Raw genomic sequence first — 17691 nt, forward strand, 5'->3', positions numbered from 1 at the left:
GGAGTCTGATCTAGAGGGGTGGAGGGCTCGTGCCAGGGTTTGGTGGCATGCCGGCTGGTTTTGGTTGTGGTTTCCTGGGACACCGTACTCTTGGACCAAAGGCAGTGGGGACCTGGGTGGCATTCAGGGTCACAGTTGGCCCTGGGGGAAGCCTCATGATTGACTGGGGGGCCCTGGGGATGGCCAAGGGCAGAGATGGGGGAGCATCAGGGACAGCCCCTGGGAACCCCAGCTGCCCAGCTATTTCTAGCATCTGGGGGTCAGGGGCGGCGGACACTTCTGTGGAAGCCCAGTGGTACAGCGGGCCTTTGGTCCACTGGCTTGGCCTGCCCCAGGCGGACTCGCTGCTGCAGGAGCTGAAGGTGGGGCCTCCAACCTTGAGAACCCCCAAGGGGCCCGGGAGACCCCAACTGTGCAAGCAAAGTGTGAGGACTCAGAAGGCTTATGGCGTTTGGACCCCAAATAGTTTTTCTTTGTCAATTTTGTCAAGTGCGTCACCCACATTTTTTCTTGATAGAAGACGGAAAAAAAGGACACATTCTCCCCCATTCCTTAATTCGTGCCTTCAGAGCTGGGACTGGCCGGGGTTGGGGGCGCTCAGGACTGGCTGGGGGGACGCTCCTGAGTGTGAGGGAATCTGACACATGTACCAAAAGGCACTTTCATTTTGTTTTAAACCGCTTCTGTCCTGAGACATTCAGGTTCAGACGGCGCCTCTGCTTTCCGTAGTGCTGAGTCAGCTGCCGCGCTGGGGGCGGCCGCGGGCTGACAAGTGTTCGTGCCACACAGCTCAGTGCGGGGGGCGGGCGGGGACCCCTCACACACCGCCGAGTGGCGCGGCCGCGGGAGTCGGGAAGGCCGCTGTCTCCTCCGGTCCTGCTCCTCCCGTCCGTGCGTCCGTCCGTCTGTCCGAGCGCTGTTCTCGTTTCGTTTCAGGCGGGAGGCTTAGTCCTCCTCGCCGCCTCCGTACATGTCCGCCAGCTTCTTGAACCTGGGCCCCCAGTCGTTCAGGTAATCGTAGTCCTGGTCCCCGGAGCTGGATGAGTTCAGGGAGCTGACGGAGCCCGCGGTGGATCCGCTGCCCTCGTAGTCGAAGACCAGCAGCGAGTCATAGGGCGGCGCCGTGGGGTCGTTGTCGGCTGCGCGGAGTCCCTGGGGGCCATGGAGACACGGGTTAGGGTGCAGGGCGGGGGGCGGAGGGGCGCCCAGGAGCGGAGCTGGGGAGGCAGGTCGGGAAGGCGCAGTGATGGGGCCTTGGATGCAGTAGGTGCTCAATAAATGCTCCTGCGTGTCAGTGAAAGGCACCTCAGAGACCCGAGTAGGGGTGTGGTGTTTGTAGAATGAGCTGTGCAAGAGGCCGGCCTCCACGAGTCCCTGGTTGTTGCCACAGGGAGGTGAACCCCGCGTGGGTGTCAGACACCTGAAGCTATTACCGTAACTGTGCATGGGAGCAGATGGGGATGTAGCAGGTGTGGCTGGAGCCCCTGCCCGCGCCCCGGCCCCTTTCCCGGTGCCCGATGCTGGGACCCCTGGCCAGGCCACCTCCAGCACTCTGGCCACTGGCCAAGGGTGCCCCTGGGCAGCTCCCACCCGGGGACCGTGGGAGGGGTGGACACAGTTCCCCGCTCCCTCCCCCCGGGGGCCCGTGCTGGTCGCTGCCTAAGCCTGCCCTGGTTAGGGAGCGGAGCGCCTTTTCCATTATTCAGTACGGAATGGTCGGTCATTTCCATTCTTGCTTTCCTCTGAGTTGTTTAAAAGTGGGCCTTTGACTGTCGACTGGGGAGGCCGTAGTTTCTGGAGTTTTAGATGTTATTACGCTGTAGATGGTGAAGTCGTCTAAGCTGAGCCGGCTTTTGGGCATTTCATGTACGGCCTGAGACATGGTCTGTTTGGGGGAACGTTCTGAGAAATCTTTGTGTCTCTGCCGAACCACTCCCTGGGTTCTATTCTGTTTAAATAAATCCTTTTAAGGTCCGGTTCTGACGTAGGTGGAGAAAGAAGTGTTGTCAGCCCCCCTCAAAGTACAGCCGTGTTAGAGACGGGTGGTAAATCCGCAGGGACCCACGCCGGCTACATGGGGCACGGAGGGCATCCCGTCTGTGGGATCCACGGTGGGCGCGGGGGTACTGGCTGCCCGGCCCGCAGCAGCTGGCGGGGAGAGCGTCTGGGGTGCAGCCACGCACCCTGGCTCATGCTGTCCCTCGGTTTTACCGCACAGGAGGATGGGAGCAGAGGTGGGAGGCGCGCTCTTGACACCCTTGGAGGTGTCCGTTGGGCACCTTGGGCTCAGCTTCAAGAGGTGGGTCAGCTTTTCTTACAAAGGGGACGATCAAAGGGACGCTGTTGGCTGGGACTTCGATGCTACGTGGCCTCCAGAGCCCAGGCGTCAGGATGGTGACACGGGCACGTGGTCAGGTGGCAGCTCTGAAGTGACGCCCACCTCCCAGGCCATCCCCAGTGCCCTGTGTGTGTGTGGAGGGGGGAGGGGGCAGCCTGTGCGTCTGGTCATCGGGGTCGAGTGGACACTGCGGAGGCCTCTCCCGCTCGCTGCAGACAGGAGTCTGGGGCCAGAGCCCCTTGCTGGTCCCCTTCCTGGTCCTCCCTGGACTGTGGCCTCAAGTGCCAACAGTCTTGCTAAGCCCCGTGTGTTTGTCCTCACCGGGGGCGGGGGCGGGGGCAGGTCAGTCCTTCTGCAGCGGGGATACTAAACCGAGGCGCCCGGCCCAGGGCTCCCCGCCGGCAGGAGCGGGGCCGGCGTGAACCCAGGCCTGGACCTGCCTGCTCAGCCCCACGCCGGGCCCCAGAGAAGGGGGCTTTTTCTTGTCTGTGTTACCAGGTTTGCGCCCCCGTCACTGCTGGGCTACCCACCTCCCTGATGAAGTCACCGATGTCTCCTGGGTGGGGCACCATAGGCCTGACCGGGTACTGGGGCTCCGCGCCCACTGGCCGCTCGTCCACCCGCCGCACCCCGGGGGCCTTGCTCAGCACGTGCTCCATGGCCTCCGGCTGCTGCAGCTGGCTGAGGTCGTAGTCCTGGGGGGCCGGCCGGGGGGATAACAGGCAGAGACACCAGGGAAGTCGTGGGGGGCATCCTCATCGTGTTCTGTGACTGGGCTCTGAGCATATCCACTGACCTACTCTGGGCCCCCCGGGCGCCCCCGCAATCCTAGCCCCTCACCTGGTCTGTCCTTCCTGAAATGCTCACCCCACCTCTTCATCCGAATCCTGCCCGTCCTCAAGGCACATGTGGGCTCTGTGCCCGCTGCTGCCTTCCGCCTGGGGTCAACCCCCTTCCCCATCTGCTCAGCTGCCACCACATTCCTCATGTGTTCCTGGGAACAGCTGGACCTGAGGCTGCCGTTACGCCCACTTCACGGGGGGTGGTCACTAGGCTTCAATGGGCTAGGGCTCGCCCTGAGTCCCCAGTGACCAACTGGGCAGCGCCCAGGCCCACCCTCCCCGAGCCCGGGGTGCAGGTGGCACTGGGCGGGGGTCAGTGGCTGCGGAGGGCGTCCCCACGCGTCCCTGCTGTCGCGGCCGCGGGCCTCACCTGGTCCTCCTCGCCGCCCCCTTCCTCGTCGTACTTGAGGATGTTGTCGCGTACGTCATCCTCGGGGTCGATGAGCAGCTGCTTCGTGTGCCGCTCCTTCTCCCGCCGCCTCATCCACACGACAAACAGCAGGACCATGGCTGTGGGGTGGGGGCACCCGTGAGCAGGTGTGCGTGTCTGCACGAGGGCGTGCGTGCGAGGGAAGGTGCGCACGTGTGGCTGCGAGTGCCTGTGTCCGTTATCGGGCGCCCGGTTGGGCTGGGCTGCTGGGAGGCTCCTGGCAGGCAGAGTGGGGCCAGGAGACGGGGCCGTGGGCAGCCCTGGGCCCCTCCACCCGTCACCCCGGGACCAGCTGCACTCACTGAGCAGGATGACGATGCAGATGAGGATGGCCACGAGGGCGCCCGTGCCCAGCCCGGCCGCTGCCACCGCGCCCGTGGTGGTGCAGTCGCCGTTCTCGTCGCACGGGCACACCTTGACTTTGATGATGGACGTATTGGACAGGGGCGGGTTCCCCGAGTCCGTGACGACGATGGGGACGTCGTACACCCCGGCCTCCAGGTACAGGATGCGCAGGCTGAGCTGGGCGTAGTCACCTGGTGTGAGTGACGGGACGGGCTCCGCTCACTGAGCAGCCAGCCCTCCTTTCTGAGCGAGACTAACGAAGGCAGAGACTCGGCCTGATAGTGTGACATCTAACACGCCTGTTTGGCTAAGATACACGTAGACGTGTGCACATGTGCACACACACACAACTGCATTATGCCATAAGGTTGAGACGTTGGCAATTCAAGAATAGAGCAGTTGGACTTCCCTGGTGGCGCAGTGATTAAGAATCCGCCTGCCGATGCAGGGGACACGGGTTTGAGCCCTGGTGCGGGAAGATCCCACATGCCGTGGAGCAACTAAGCCCGTGCGCCACAACTACTGAGCCTGCGCTCTAGAGCCTGTGTGCTGCAACTGCTGAGCCCACGTGCCACAACTACAGAAGCCCGGGCCTAGAGCCTGTGCTCCACAATGAGAGAAGCCACCGCAATGAGAAGCCCACGCACCGCCACAAAGAGCAGCCCCCGCTCGCCGCAACTAGAGAAAAGCCTGTGCGCAGCAACGAAGACCCAACAGAGCCCAGAAAAAAAAAAAGAACAGTTACAACACGAAGAATGAATTACTTCCTTAATATATAAAGTTCTACCAAATCAATTAGAAAAAACCCCATTTTTCAAAGAAAAATAGGCAAGGACATTGAACAGATGGTTCACAGAAGCAAAAAATGGCCAATAAATATATGAAAAAATGTCCACTGGTAGTCAAAAGATACAAGTGGAAACAGTGATTTTGGCTAAAAGAATTGGAAAGATGCTTTTTAAAACAATATTCAGTGTTGGTAAGGGCTCGGGGAACAAGCAAATGCTATCAGAACTTCAGAACTTGGATGCCCTTTCTACTAAGGCCACGGCTAGGAAAGTGCCCTCAGGAAATGTTGGTTAGGGTCCGTCCCATTATTTGGTGACTGGCATAGGAAGTGGTCTGCAGTTATAGCCACTGGGATGGTCAAGGCTGAGCTTGTTAAAATGATGAGATTGGGGCCTGCCCTGGGGGCCTCCTTGGCAGCCGAGCCCCAGAGCAGGCAGGGGCCCCCGCCCCACAGGAAGGGGCTGCGCGACCCTCCTGTGAAGGGGTGACGGGCCCCTGGGGGCCTGCACCCCAGACTCAGCCCGATTTCCCCAGTGGCAGGGCTGCCAGTGGGCTGGTGCCCGAGGCGGGCTCACCATTGAGGCGGGTGATGGTCCAGTTCTTGCGCACGCTCGCTGGAACGAAAGGCAGCTCGAAGACATAGGGGCCGACGTTGGGGTCGACGTCCGCGTCGGCCGCCGTGATGTTGACGGTGCTCAGGCTGGGCTTCTCGCAGATCTGCGCCTCCTTGGGCAGCAGCTCGGGGGCGTTGTCGTTGATGTCGATGAGATAGATCTGGAGGGTCCCGGTGCCGCTGGCCGGAGGGATCCCTGTGGGCCGGACATGGGTGATCACACGGGTCACTCCTGGGCTCCATGACCACAGACCACGCCCCAGCCCCACCCAGGACGGACCCCCAGCCCCACCCAGGACAGACCCCCAGTCCCACCCGGGACAGACCCCAGCTGACCACAGCCCCACATGCACACTGACACTCTACCGTATGACACACGCAGCCGCTCAGCTGCATACACACACAGGAACTGCACACACTTGCCCACGTGTGCCTGTCCCGTCCCCAAACCCCCTCCCCCACCCCCCCGCCAACGCCCAGCCCCTGCCTCGGCCCAGGCGCACAGTGGGGGTGGACCAGCGCCGAGCGGCCAGAGGTGGCCTGTCTGTCCTCCGTGTTCTGACCGTGGCCCTGCCCTTTGATGGCAACTCTGACCCCGTCATTAACGACTGCGTTTCTTGGCTGAGGCAGGCAGAGCATGTAAAGCATCCATCCCGTAGTGCGTCTCTGTGATCTCGCAGGAAATGCATCAAAGCACGTTTAAGGCGACGCAGCTTGGTGCCTGATGTGATAGGTGGCCGATGACACAGCTCAGTCAGGAGAAGCACAGATGGGTTCTATTAATGCAAGCAGGACTTGTGCTCCGTTTCCGGTGTCTTCCTCGTGATTTCCGCTGCTCTGGCCACCGATTCATTAAAATCACGTTCTAATCTAATCTCAGTGCTCTAGCTGCTGCTCAGAGCAGCCTTCCCCGACCGGGGCCTGGCACTCATCGTGGCTGGCTGAGGGGCTGGGCCTCTGTGGATCCTGTGGGGTGAGGGAGGTGGGCAGGAGGCTGCGGGATGGTCACCAGGTCCCAGCTTTCAGCTGCTGTTGACCAAACCTTTGTGCAGCGGCTACTCTAGCTCCTGAAGCTTTATTTATGCAGCTGATCCCAGAACCCACGTGGCACGGGCCTGGCGTGGGGCCTTTCCTGACTCCAGGACTCCCCTCCCTGCCCCACCTTCCCCCGGCTTGTCCTTCTGATCCCGCAGGTCCTGGACCCACAGCAGGTCACTCATAGCCAACGGTGCAGCAGGAGACCCCCGGTCACTCTCCCATCCTCCATTTGGTTCTTTCCCAGCACCTCCTGTTCCCTGAAATTATCTGGCTGACTTGTTTCACACTCGTCTCCCTGGGGCAGAGGCTGCTCAGTTGTCCCTCATATCTGTTTCCTCTTTGTTCCTTAATAAAAGAACTGAAGCCCCAAACTTTACCTGGGCTCCTCACTGCCCAACCAGAAGACGACATTCCTCAGCATCCCTTGCAGTGAGACGTGGCTTCGTGACTGAGTTCTGGCCTTCATGAGCTGTGAGTGGAAGTCCTTAGAAGGGCTGGGATGTGCCCTTGACCTTCCCTCTCCTCCTGTTTGCCAGAATGTGGTCATGATGGCTGGAGCACCAGCAGCTGTTCTGGGCCATGCTGCAGCTTGCCAAGGACACGGGAGTGGCCAGAGTGAGCTTGGTTTCTCATACCTGATCCTGGGCTGCCTGCTTCTAGTCTTCTTTTATGTGGGAGAAAGTAAACCTCCACCTTGTTAAGATTGCTATAATTATTATGCAGCCAAACCTGGTTCAAGCTGACACACTGGCCTCTAGAATGTCACCCGTGCAAAGGAGAAGGCTCTTGTCTGTTTTGCTCACTGATGGATAGTGCCTGGCACATGGCAGGAGCCCAAGGAGTCGTAACAGTGGTGGTTAACAGTGCCCAGCTCCCCTGGCGCCCACGCGAGAGCAAATAACCTGGGCGCCTGCGTCAGTGAACCACCAAGCCCAGGGCCTGTGTCAGTGAACCACCAAGCCCAGGGCTTCGAATGGGCGAGGGCAGGCCCCCCTGTGTCTCCCTGCCCCTGGGCGCACCGTTGTCTGCTGCCAGGAAGGTGGCCTCATAGACGTTGTTTTTGATGTAGAGAGACTCGCGGTCGAGGATGGCTGCCGTGCTGATCTGGCCGTTGGTGGCATTAATGTGCAGCCAGTTCGCTGGGTCCGACAGCTTTGAGTATCTGCGGGGGAGGGAGGGGAGGGGTGAGGCGAGGGGCTGGGGGAGCCCCCCCTGGCCGCCCTCCTGCTGAGCTTGCACGGGGTTGGGGGGGCCCTTCCCTGCAGCCCTGCACAGGGTCCTCCCACGCGGGACGGTGACAACGGCGGCTGGAAGTCTCCAAGGACGACAGGCCACTTAACCTCACGAGGACCCTGGGAGGCAGATTCTCCCATTGCCCCCTTTACAGGTGGGGAGACGGACAGGCAGAGGGGGCCGGTGACTCACAAAATCGTAAGCGCAGGAGTGTCAAGTGGGGTCAGGACCCAGCCTGACTCTAGATGCGGCTGAGTGTCCTTCAAGCTTTTCCCACCATCTCATGTCAGGGCAGCCTGGTGGCCGGTGATGCCAGCTGTCCCCAGACTGGGCTTCCCTGCCTGGGGACACCACAAGTCGGGGATGCCCCTAAGCACCCACCCGGGACTTTCTGGGTTGCAGGTTTCACTGGGCATTCAGGACTCTTCTCTATGGAAGACGGGGCTCCCCTTTCCCAGGGCCCGAGGGTGCTCTGTGGGCCCACCTCACGGCCTGCTGCATGAACCGGTCGGGGTCCACTGCCGAAAACGTGGTTAGCACGGTGCCGGTGGGCACGCCCTCCTCCAGGCGGATCAGCTTGTGGTTCGAGGGGAAGTAGGGGGCCTCATTGATGTCCATGACTGAGATGGTCACCCCCGCCGTGGACTGGAAGGACATCTGGATCCCGCTGGCCAGGGGCGCCTGGTTGGACACCATCACGGTCAGCATGAACGCTCTGTTCAGCTCATAGTCGACCGCCTGGAATGAGAGGTGCCAAGACGGGGAGCTGGGTTAGGTGCCCACGAGGCTGGCAGGGAGGGTGGCGCCCGGGGGGCTGCTTGGTCTGCCCCCGCCCTGCTCTGGGCCCAGGAGGTCAGTCCTGAGGGACGCCAGCTTCCCACGTCATGGGTTGATAGTAGCTGGGCTCCTTGGGGGCTACGGCTCCCGCCAGGCACACCTCCCTGCCAGCGGCTCCGGTACTCATCAAGCATTAGGAGTGCCGGGGCCCCACCCTGCTCCCTGCAGCCTAGCAGGTCGAGGCCCCGGCTCTTGTCTGTCCAGGGCGCCTCACCAGGTGTAGTGGGTGGAAGCGTGGCCTCCAAGGGTTCGTCCCTCTGGAACCTGTGACTGTGACCTCTGGCAAATAGGGTTTTGTGGATGTGATGAAGTGAAAGGTCTCGAGAGGAGCCACCCTGGCTTGTGGTGGCCCCCGATTCAAGCTTGGGTGCCCTGTGAGTTAGGGGAGGGAGACTGGAGACCCAGAAAGGGGCCAGGCGAAGACAGAGGCACAGGCTGGGGTGATGCAGCTCCGAGCCAGGGATGGCCAACAACCCCCAGAAGCTGGACAGGGCAGGAGGGATCCTCCCAGAACCTCCAGAGGGAGCACGGCCCCGCCAATGCCTTGATTTTGGATGTTTGGCCCCCAGAGCTGTGAGAGAGCATCCTTCAGTTGTCCTAACCCACCTGGTCTGTGGTAAGTTGCTACAGCAGCCCCAGGACACCAACACACCAGGTCTCACGGAGCCCCCTCACCTCTGTGCGTGGCCCTTGCGTGACCGTTCTCTCCAGTTAACACACATTTTGGGGGTGTCAGGACCCCGGCTGATAAATGCTAGTATGGTTCTACTGTCTATAGTTCTAGTGTCTACGGGGTATGATCAGTCTCTGGGGGTATTCTTCACATTTTGAGGGGGGACGGAAGCTGCACAGAAGCACTTGGGGCCCCGAGGTGTGTAATTATTCCTGGCAAAGCTTGCAACAGTCTCACTAGAAAAGAAGCAACACAGCACACTGCAAATGCATTTGAATAATTCTGCTTAGACACATGCGAAGTATCACGTGCCCAAGAATATTCACTGAAGTATCATCTGTATCATTCACAGAGGATATATACTGCTGTCAACCCAGGTACCCACAGTACTGGCTGGGTGGATGAGCTGCATCCGCACAGTGGGGACATCTGCAGCTGTAAGAAAGAACCAGGAAGATACACGTGGGAACGGAGGGATCTCCAGGATCGACTGGTGAGCAGAAAAGGCACATCCATTGCAGGCTGCCTCTTGTGTAAATCGGGGAGAGGAACATGAATTTGCATATGTATCTGCTCATATTTGCAAAAAGAAATGCTGAAAGGATAAACCAAAAAACTCATAAAAACAGTCACCCGTGAGCCGAGGGAAGGAACGGGGAACGTCTGGAGGTGGGAGTTTGCTGCGTACGTTTTACCACAAAGCTTTGATTTTGGAGCCACGTAAAATCTTACATTCTCACCTTTTAGGTATTACAAGTAAACTTGTATATATAAAGCAGTCTCTGAAAATTAGAAACAAACAGTTAAATTAAACTAACTATGTATCAATGGTAATATAACTCCCAAGAAAATAATGATTTCTTGTGACTGGGACAGCATTTAGATGGTAAGTCCTTCATGGGATTTATTCTAAGGACAACAGTTATTGCAAAGAAATCTTAAATTCATTTGGTCTTCTTGCTGTCAGTAGGGATTTTGGATTTGTTATTTTTTAAGCTTTTTATGTACAGTTGGCTCTCCATATCCATGGGCTCCACATCTGTGGATTTAACCAACCACAGATTGAATACATTTGAAAAAAATTCCAGAAATTTAAAAGCTGAATTTGCCTCACACAGGCCACAATTTACACAGCACTGACATGGTATTAGGTATAAGTTAAAGTACACGGGAGAGCATGTGTAGGTTATATGCAAATATTCGGTTGGCCAAAAAGTTCTCATGGAAAAACCCGAACGAACTTTTCTGGCCAACCCGATACTATGCCATTTTGTACAAGGGACTTGAGCATCTGTGGATTTTGGTATCTACCTGTGGGGGTGTGTCCTGGAACCAATCCCCCATGGATACCGAGTGGTGATTGTATATCGCAGGTTAAAGTAAATAAGCAATTATCTTGCTGTTGTTAGGAACCAAGATTTTCCATGTAAGAGAAATGAGATCAAGTATAAAATCAACAGAGGTAAGTAAAACCCTCCAGTGTTCAATTGGGATGAAACGATCACGTGAATCGGTGATGGTGACGTAACTTGAGGTGGACAGGAAGCACGTGCGCTGAAATGTTCCTTCTTCGCTCTGCCCTGACACCATCCAGTGGCAATGGCAGCAGCAGCAGTGAGCACCTCTTGCGTCTGGATGTTGGTTTCTAAGTACCACTCCTTGCTAGAGGAACGGCCCATCCAGACGTGAGGCAAGAAATCAGCAAGGCGAACCTGGGCTGTCCACTCAGGTCCCAACACAGGGATGTAGCAGAAGCACCCAGAACCAGCTGCCGGAGGAACCTCCTAGCCAGAGGTCAAGACCAGTAATGACCGCAGCTGACCAGAACACACTGAGTGTATAAAAATCTGCACACTCTTGACCGTGACGAGAAAGTGAAAAACCCAACTTCATTGGCTGCTTGTGGATTTACCCAGGTCCTCATCTCTGGGATCTGTGGATAGTTACTTTCCCTGGCAAAAGGGGACTTTGCAGGCACGATGAAGTTAAGGGTCTTGAGCTGGGAGGTGGTCCTGGATTACCCAGGTGGGCCCTACATGCCGTCACAGGGTCGTTATGGGCTCCTGACCTCCAGAAAAGTGCGAGGGTAAATGTGTGTCGTGTTACACATTGTTACGGCAGCCGCCTGGATGCAGGTGGTGACACTGCCTGTTGCTGGCTCACCAGTTCTGCTCTGAGAATCGGAAGTAAAGGTGGAGAATGAAGCCTCATTCTCGCCTTTTCTGTTGAACTGCATTAATTTCATGTTCCTATTTAGTGGCTTAAAACACCACAGATTTGTTATCTTACAGTTCTGGGGGCCAGAAGTCAGAAGTCTGTGCTGCTGGGCTAAGGTCGGGGTGTGGGCAGGGCTGGTTGCTTCTGAAGGCTCCTGGATGCCTTTTCTGGCTCCGTCTGAGAGGCGCCTGTGCTCTCGGCCCCTCCCTCCGTCTTCAAAGTGGCAACTCGGCATCTTCCAGTCTGTCTGTCTCAGACCTCTGCTGCGTCCTCAGGTCTCCTCTGACTCTGGTCCTCCTGTGTTACTCTTAAAGGACCCCGCGATTACTTGGGGGCCCCCAGGACTATCCAGGGTAACCTCCCATCTCAAGATCCTTAACTTAATCACATCTGCAAAGTCCCCTTTGCCACATATGCACAGATCTGGGAGATTGGGACCTGGGTGGGCATCTTTGGGTGGGTGTTGTTCTGACAGCTGCAGGCCTGCATTTCAGCAGCATCGCAGGGCTCTTTCATACAAAAGCATTCTAGCCGAGGACTGTACAAGGAATGACAGGATTGTAAAGCACCACTTTATACCGCCTAATGAAGAAATTAACTTGGCAATGACCATCAACAGGTGATGAAACCAACACGTGGGGGCTGGTGGAGAGCTGTGTTCCTGCAGACTGCCTGCCGGCCGTAATGGGGAGGAACCAGCACGGGGATGGGAGCGCCTGTCAGCGCCGGAGCCCGCCAGTCAGGCTCAGACGGCTGTGCGTGGGACAACCAGGCTTCTCACCACGGAAGGGCCCTTCAGGTCTGCAGCCCTGGTTACAGGAAGAGCGGAGAGCGAGGGACCAGATACATCCAGAGGAAGCGATCGGACAGATTCAGCACCGCGGACCCTGCGTTTCTGACAGGTCAGAGGTGGGGGGAATGTTCTAGATTATGAGAGATTCAAGAGATGGCACAACCGAATGCAACGTGGGGACCCTGTTTGGATCCAGATTTTGAAAAACCATACCACAGAGACACTTTTGGAAAATTAAGGGCAATTAAATGTAGACTCAGGGCTTCCCTGGTGGTGCAGTGGTTGAGAGTCCGCCTGCCGATGGAGGGGACACGGGTTCGTGCCCCGGTCCGGGAAGATCCCACATGCCGCGGAGCGGCTGGGCCCGTGAGCCGTGGCCGCTGAGCCTGCGCGTCCGGAGCCTGTGCTCCGCAACGGGAGAGGCCACGACAGTGAGAGGCCCGCGTACCGCAAAAAAAAAAAAAAAAGTAGACTCATATTGGAGATCACGGAGGCGTGGCTGGCTGTCTCAGGTACCGTAACGGTTGTAGCTACTGCAGCAAAACACGGATGGAGTGACACGGCAGCACGCTAGTAAGTGTGAAACTGAAGTGGCCGGTGAGGGCTCACCCCCATCTTCTAGGCGTGCTTGGAAACGTCTGTGATAAGTAGTGCGACACATTTCTGCTCAGGGGGGAACTGATCGCCTCGTGGGACCAGTTGTCCTGCGAGCCCTGGGGGTGCTGGTGACGGGGCCCACCGCCGTGGGGCCCTGCCTGCTGCCCGCCCAGCCGGGAGGTGCCTCCGCTCCCCTGGCCCAGCCCCGCCCCATCGCTGGACTCCCACTGCAGCGTGGCCTTGATTTTTGTGAGTATTTACCGTCATACACCTGGTGCATCAAACCCATGCCTTCTCAGCTCCTGCTTCTAAGTAAGGTATTGAGCACGAGAAGAGTTTACTATACAGTTAAGTAACAGTGCTGGGTGGGTGTGGGAAGGCGACGGAGACGTGGCTCCCGAAGGTGCAGTGCCTGCCCGACAGGAAGGCCTGGAAGTGGCAGCAGAGATTGGGGTTCTGGGCCGACACTCTTGTCGTCCTCCCCACTGTCCCCCTGGCTGACCTTGCGGGAGCCCCCGTCCTCTGCAGCCATGGTCTCCTCATCTGCTGAAGGAAGGGGTATTCCCTGCAGACCCCCTGGAACCCCGGTGAGAAGCCACATCCCTCCCTGGGGCTTGCCTCTTCATGGCTGGGGTCCCCCCCGCTGCCAAGAACTAAGCAGCTGCCAGGCCTCCAGCCCCTCCTCCAGGGCCCCCGAGCGTTGGCGGGGAATGGGGGCGACTCCACTTAAATATACTGCTTCATAAAATCACGGTGGTTGTGCCTCTGACGAAGTCACTAAAGGAAATGGTCCTTCTCCCACATTTATCCGTTTGTGTCCCTGGAGGACAGGGAATAATGCTACATGTCATGCATTAAAAATTGTGTCACCAGTCTGAGTGAGGACACCTTCCAGAAAGATTATCATGGCCAGCGGAAGTCCCTCGGAGGGCAAAATAAAACATATTGGTAACAGAGAAGTCAATGGGTAATTTGCTCCAACAGTTTCAATCAGAGCCGGACAGCCTCACTGGGCCTCCGCTCAGCTGCCTCCCTCAAAGCCCAGGGGCCGGGTCTGCACCCTGAGGGGAGCAGCCCAGCGTGGGTGCAGGCTCGTGGGGCAGGGCTGGGGACGCACCAGTGGCCGACGAGAGTGTCGGCCCAGAACCCCGATCCCTTCTGCCACCTCCAGGCCTTCCCGTCGGGCAGGCACTGCACCTTCGGGAGCCACGTCTCCGTCCCCTTCCCACGCCCACCCAGCACTGTTACTTACTTTATAGTAAACTCTTCCCAGCACGTGGGGGACCTGTCGCGGAGGCTCAGGGTGAAGTGCTTTTGCTCAGAGCCTCGCTCTGGGAGCTGCTGGGGCTGGTGGGGAGGAGGGGCCAGAGGCTACCGCGACCCCCGAGCTGGCCTGCTACTGGTGTTTCTACCCCCCTGACCCTCCTCCGGGCACCTGGGGCACAGCTCACTCACTGCCTCGGGCAAGCCTTGTCGCTGCCCGGCCGGGAAGCAGAAGAGGCCGATTCTTGGCTTGTGAGCTTCAGAAGCCGAGCGCCAGGTGTGAGCAAGAAGATGGGAGAGTTATCTTTTGGGGGGGGGGTGGCAGGTCAGGCCTGCAGAGTCCCTGGGGTCACGTGACCGGTCCTGCTGAGGCTGCCTCTGCCCCTGGCAGGTCGGGTGCAGTCCTTTGCCCTTGGACACCGGGGTAGCACTCACTGAACCCGAACGTTATTCCTGTTACGTCTGCCTCGGGGCACGTGGCGGGGGCGGAGCTCAGGGAGCCCAGCAGGAGGCAAGGTGAGCACCCACCTTCACCACGGTGACCATGCCCTCATTGGTGACGGGGTCTGTGCGGACACTGAAGTGGCCCGAGGGGTCCCCGCTGATGATGCGGTAGACAGCGTTCCAGTTCGGGGAGTGGGGCTGATCTCGGTCCATTACAGTGAGGTTTGCGACCACCGTGTCCACCCGGTTTTCGGGGACTTCCCCTGCGTACTGTAAGAAAAGACAACATTAGGAACCCGTGCGGAAGCCAGGAGAGGCCGGAGGGGTTCTCTGCTGACCCTGGGGGGTCTCTGCTTCCAGCTGCTCCCGGACACGGTGACTCCCACAGGTTGGCCCATCCCATGTCCGTGCCGACGAGGTGGCGTCTAGAGAGGGCTCTGCTTCCTCCAGCTGAGGCCCAGCAAGGCCCGAGGCTCATCTGCACGTATCCACCTCCACGCACGCCAGGCCTCCCTCCTAAATCCCCTTCAAGCCCTTCCCATAGGCAGCAGGGGACCAGTGCAAACACCTGGGGCTTGCGAGAGACTATAAAAACGTGCTTACAAAACGGGAAACGAACAGGAGTGGGGACGCAGCTGCAGAGGGCTTCCCGAGCTGGACCACCTCTGGCTGCTGCCATCCCGGTGGTCCCTGACACGGGCTTGGGGCCTGGGGTCAGCAGCTGCAGATGTGCAGATGACCACACACAGAGCCTCAACCCTCTCTTCCCTGCCGCAGCAGCGAGGGCTGCAAGCCACGCCCATGGGTGAGTGGGGTTCACGTGGCCGCAGTAGTTACGGGCAGGCAAAGACTGTGTGCCTAGCGGGGCGTGTTGGTGCTGGTGTCGAGGTGGTGATGGAAATCTGAGCACCTCTCATCAGGCGAGAGTCACTGCTGTGCAGCTGTGGCCCAGCTCAGAGGAGCCCCGAGCTCGGTTTACTGCTGTGCTGTCACAGTCTTGAAATTCTTCATCATTTGTGAGTGAGGGCCCTGCGTTCTTATTTGGCACTGGGCCATGCAAATCGAGTGGCCATTCTGTCACAGTGCAGTGTGCTTCTGAGCCACAAAACCTGGAGACAAAGTTTGAACAAATATCTGGGGATTTCCAGTTGTGTTCACAGCAATGCAGCCCTAACGATGGTTACCGAGTGCCCACTCTGTGCCAGGTACTGCCCTTGCATTATTCTGCTGGTTCCTCAGGAGAACCCCATTCTTATCCCCATTTTGCAGATGAAGAAACAGAAGCAAGAGAGGTTAAGAGACCTTGGCACAGCCCAGAGAAAGCACAGCTCAGGGAAACCGCTGAGTGACTGCCGGAGCCTGGATCCAGCCATGCCTGAAGACAGTGCAGCTTCTGTGAGATGAGATGGTTCTCTTCTTGTTTCAGTTGCCAAGGTCAGTGTAGTGGACATCAGTAGGCTGTCTGGCTCTCCAGCACTTCTGAATTCCCTTCTTTATTTTCCAGAAACGTGCTTTCTCGCCCTCCTCTACTGCCACGACCTGGTCAGGTGATCTAGGACCTGCCAGTGGGACACACCTTCATGACTTTGATTCAGAAGAGAGGCAGAGACCTTGTGCTTTGGCGCCTGCAGTGGCAGAAGGTGGGTGGTAGCACCGTGTCCAGCGATGGAGACGGGAGCTGAGGTCTCTGTGCCCCGTGGCAGCGGAAGGGGGGGGTACTCCCGGCGGAGCCCCCCGACCTGATGCACCCGGCTCTTGGAGTTTGTGGCCACTCACGTGCTTTGGCAGCTACTGTCTTAAATAATCAGGGTGGGTTCTGGTGCCGTCACCTGACAGGCCCCCCCGCCACAGCCCAGTTTCAGTGCACCCCATGGGGGCCCTGTTGGGCGCCTCCACCCACTCTGCTCTGGTCCCCCGAGAATACGGGCCTGTGGTTTCACGGCATGGGGAGAGCTGCGTGTCCTGGACACCAGTTCCTTCCAGACTTCTGGGTGAAGTTTATTTGAAAAGTCTATTTTAATTCATGCAAGTTTAATAAAGGTTCACAAAGAAGTGCCTTAAGCTGGTAAGTCTGGCTTAGGATTTTCTTATTAACCTTCCCCTAGCCATAATGAGTTTTAAATTTAATTTTTGGGGGTTTTCAGGCACAGGGAAAGCCTCTCCCACACCCTGTGGGATGTAAAGGCGGATATTTGGGAAAGGAAGAATTTGAAGAGTGTTGGAACAGAATTTCTTGCATAGCTGTAATCCAGAATTCACGTGCACCCCCATCTCAAGAGGCAGGGTGGATTTCCTATCCGTGCCTGGGCCTTCCAGCACAATCCCAGCTCCTCCACAGAAATCCGTGTGGCCCCCCAGGGGAGGGTCACCTTAGAGTGGAGGATTTGGGTGGGAACAGTGAAGCCCAGCCAGGATTTAGGGAAGACCCCTCAGCCAGGCCGAGAGGACCGAGGATGGCAGAGCCTGTCCCCACAGACCCGGGGACCATCAGGGCACCTGCTCCATGGGGGATACCAAACTCCCTGAGATGATGCTTTTGTTTCTGGCACCAGTATTCGAACTATCGCTGGTCCTAGCACGGCTCGGACCTGAGGACCTGACCCTCCCCCAGCTGCCTTCTCTCTGGGCCCTGGACCCTGGTATGGCCGAGGGTGTTATGCGAGGAGGGTGCCCCCCACCCAGTCCTCTCCTGAGCCAGGGATCGCCCTGGAAGCCCTGTCCAGCCAGCATGCGGTCAAGGCCCCGCCCACCTTGGAGCCCCAGGGGCTGCGTTGGCTTCTGTTGGAAAATGTGCATTCTCCTCTGACATTCCGATGGTTTTAATTTTTGTTTTGTTTTGTGTTTTGTTTTTAGTTTCTTCATCATTTGCAGTCAGGATGTCTAAGCCTCCCCTCCTTTTCTCCCTCACAGCCCACGGCACTTCCGATTCTCTCTTCTTTTCATTCTTCCGCAGCGCCAGGCCCCGGGGGCTGCAGCCGAGGGATGCGCGCCCGAGGCACTGGTGCAGGGGAGCCGGATGTGGTAGTGGCAGAACATTCCGGCGATTTTAACTTTTGAAATTTAGTTTCCTCTCCAGTAAAACGGTGACGATTTCTGTCGGCTTCTGAGTTTGGAATCAGAATCTGACGGGTGGGACCAGTGGCTCATAACGGGGGACCTGGCGGCTGACGTCCATCCTCCTCCACCCACAGGGAGAAGCCTGGGGCCCGGGGCCCGGGTGGTGACTCTGGAGCCTTGTT

General features: G+C 58.1%; 1 protein-coding gene across 2 annotated transcripts in view; it reads right to left on the minus strand.

The window, feature by feature from the left end:
- Positions 1–538: 538 nt before the first annotated feature.
- Positions 539–17691, minus strand: part of CDH4 (cadherin 4) — a 559330-nt gene continuing 542177 nt past the window's right edge. For both annotated transcript variants that reach the window (XM_060120472.1, XM_060120473.1), the window contains 8 exons: positions 14537–14722; positions 8113–8366; positions 7415–7557; positions 5320–5553; positions 3913–4146; positions 3551–3690; positions 2869–3033; positions 539–1152 (listed from right to left, as the gene is read on the minus strand). In XM_060120472.1, the coding sequence (XP_059976455.1) occupies positions 946–1152; positions 2869–3033; positions 3551–3690; positions 3913–4146; positions 5320–5553; positions 7415–7557; positions 8113–8366; positions 14537–14722 (1563 nt within the window). In that variant the 3' untranslated portion in view covers positions 539–945. The remainder of the gene's footprint in view (positions 1153–2868; positions 3034–3550; positions 3691–3912; positions 4147–5319; positions 5554–7414; positions 7558–8112; positions 8367–14536; positions 14723–17691) is intronic.

Source organism: Mesoplodon densirostris, chromosome 16 (assembly GCF_025265405.1).
Source record: "Mesoplodon densirostris isolate mMesDen1 chromosome 16, mMesDen1 primary haplotype, whole genome shotgun sequence".
In the NCBI taxonomy this organism is placed as follows: Eukaryota; Metazoa; Chordata; class Mammalia; order Artiodactyla; family Ziphiidae; genus Mesoplodon; species Mesoplodon densirostris.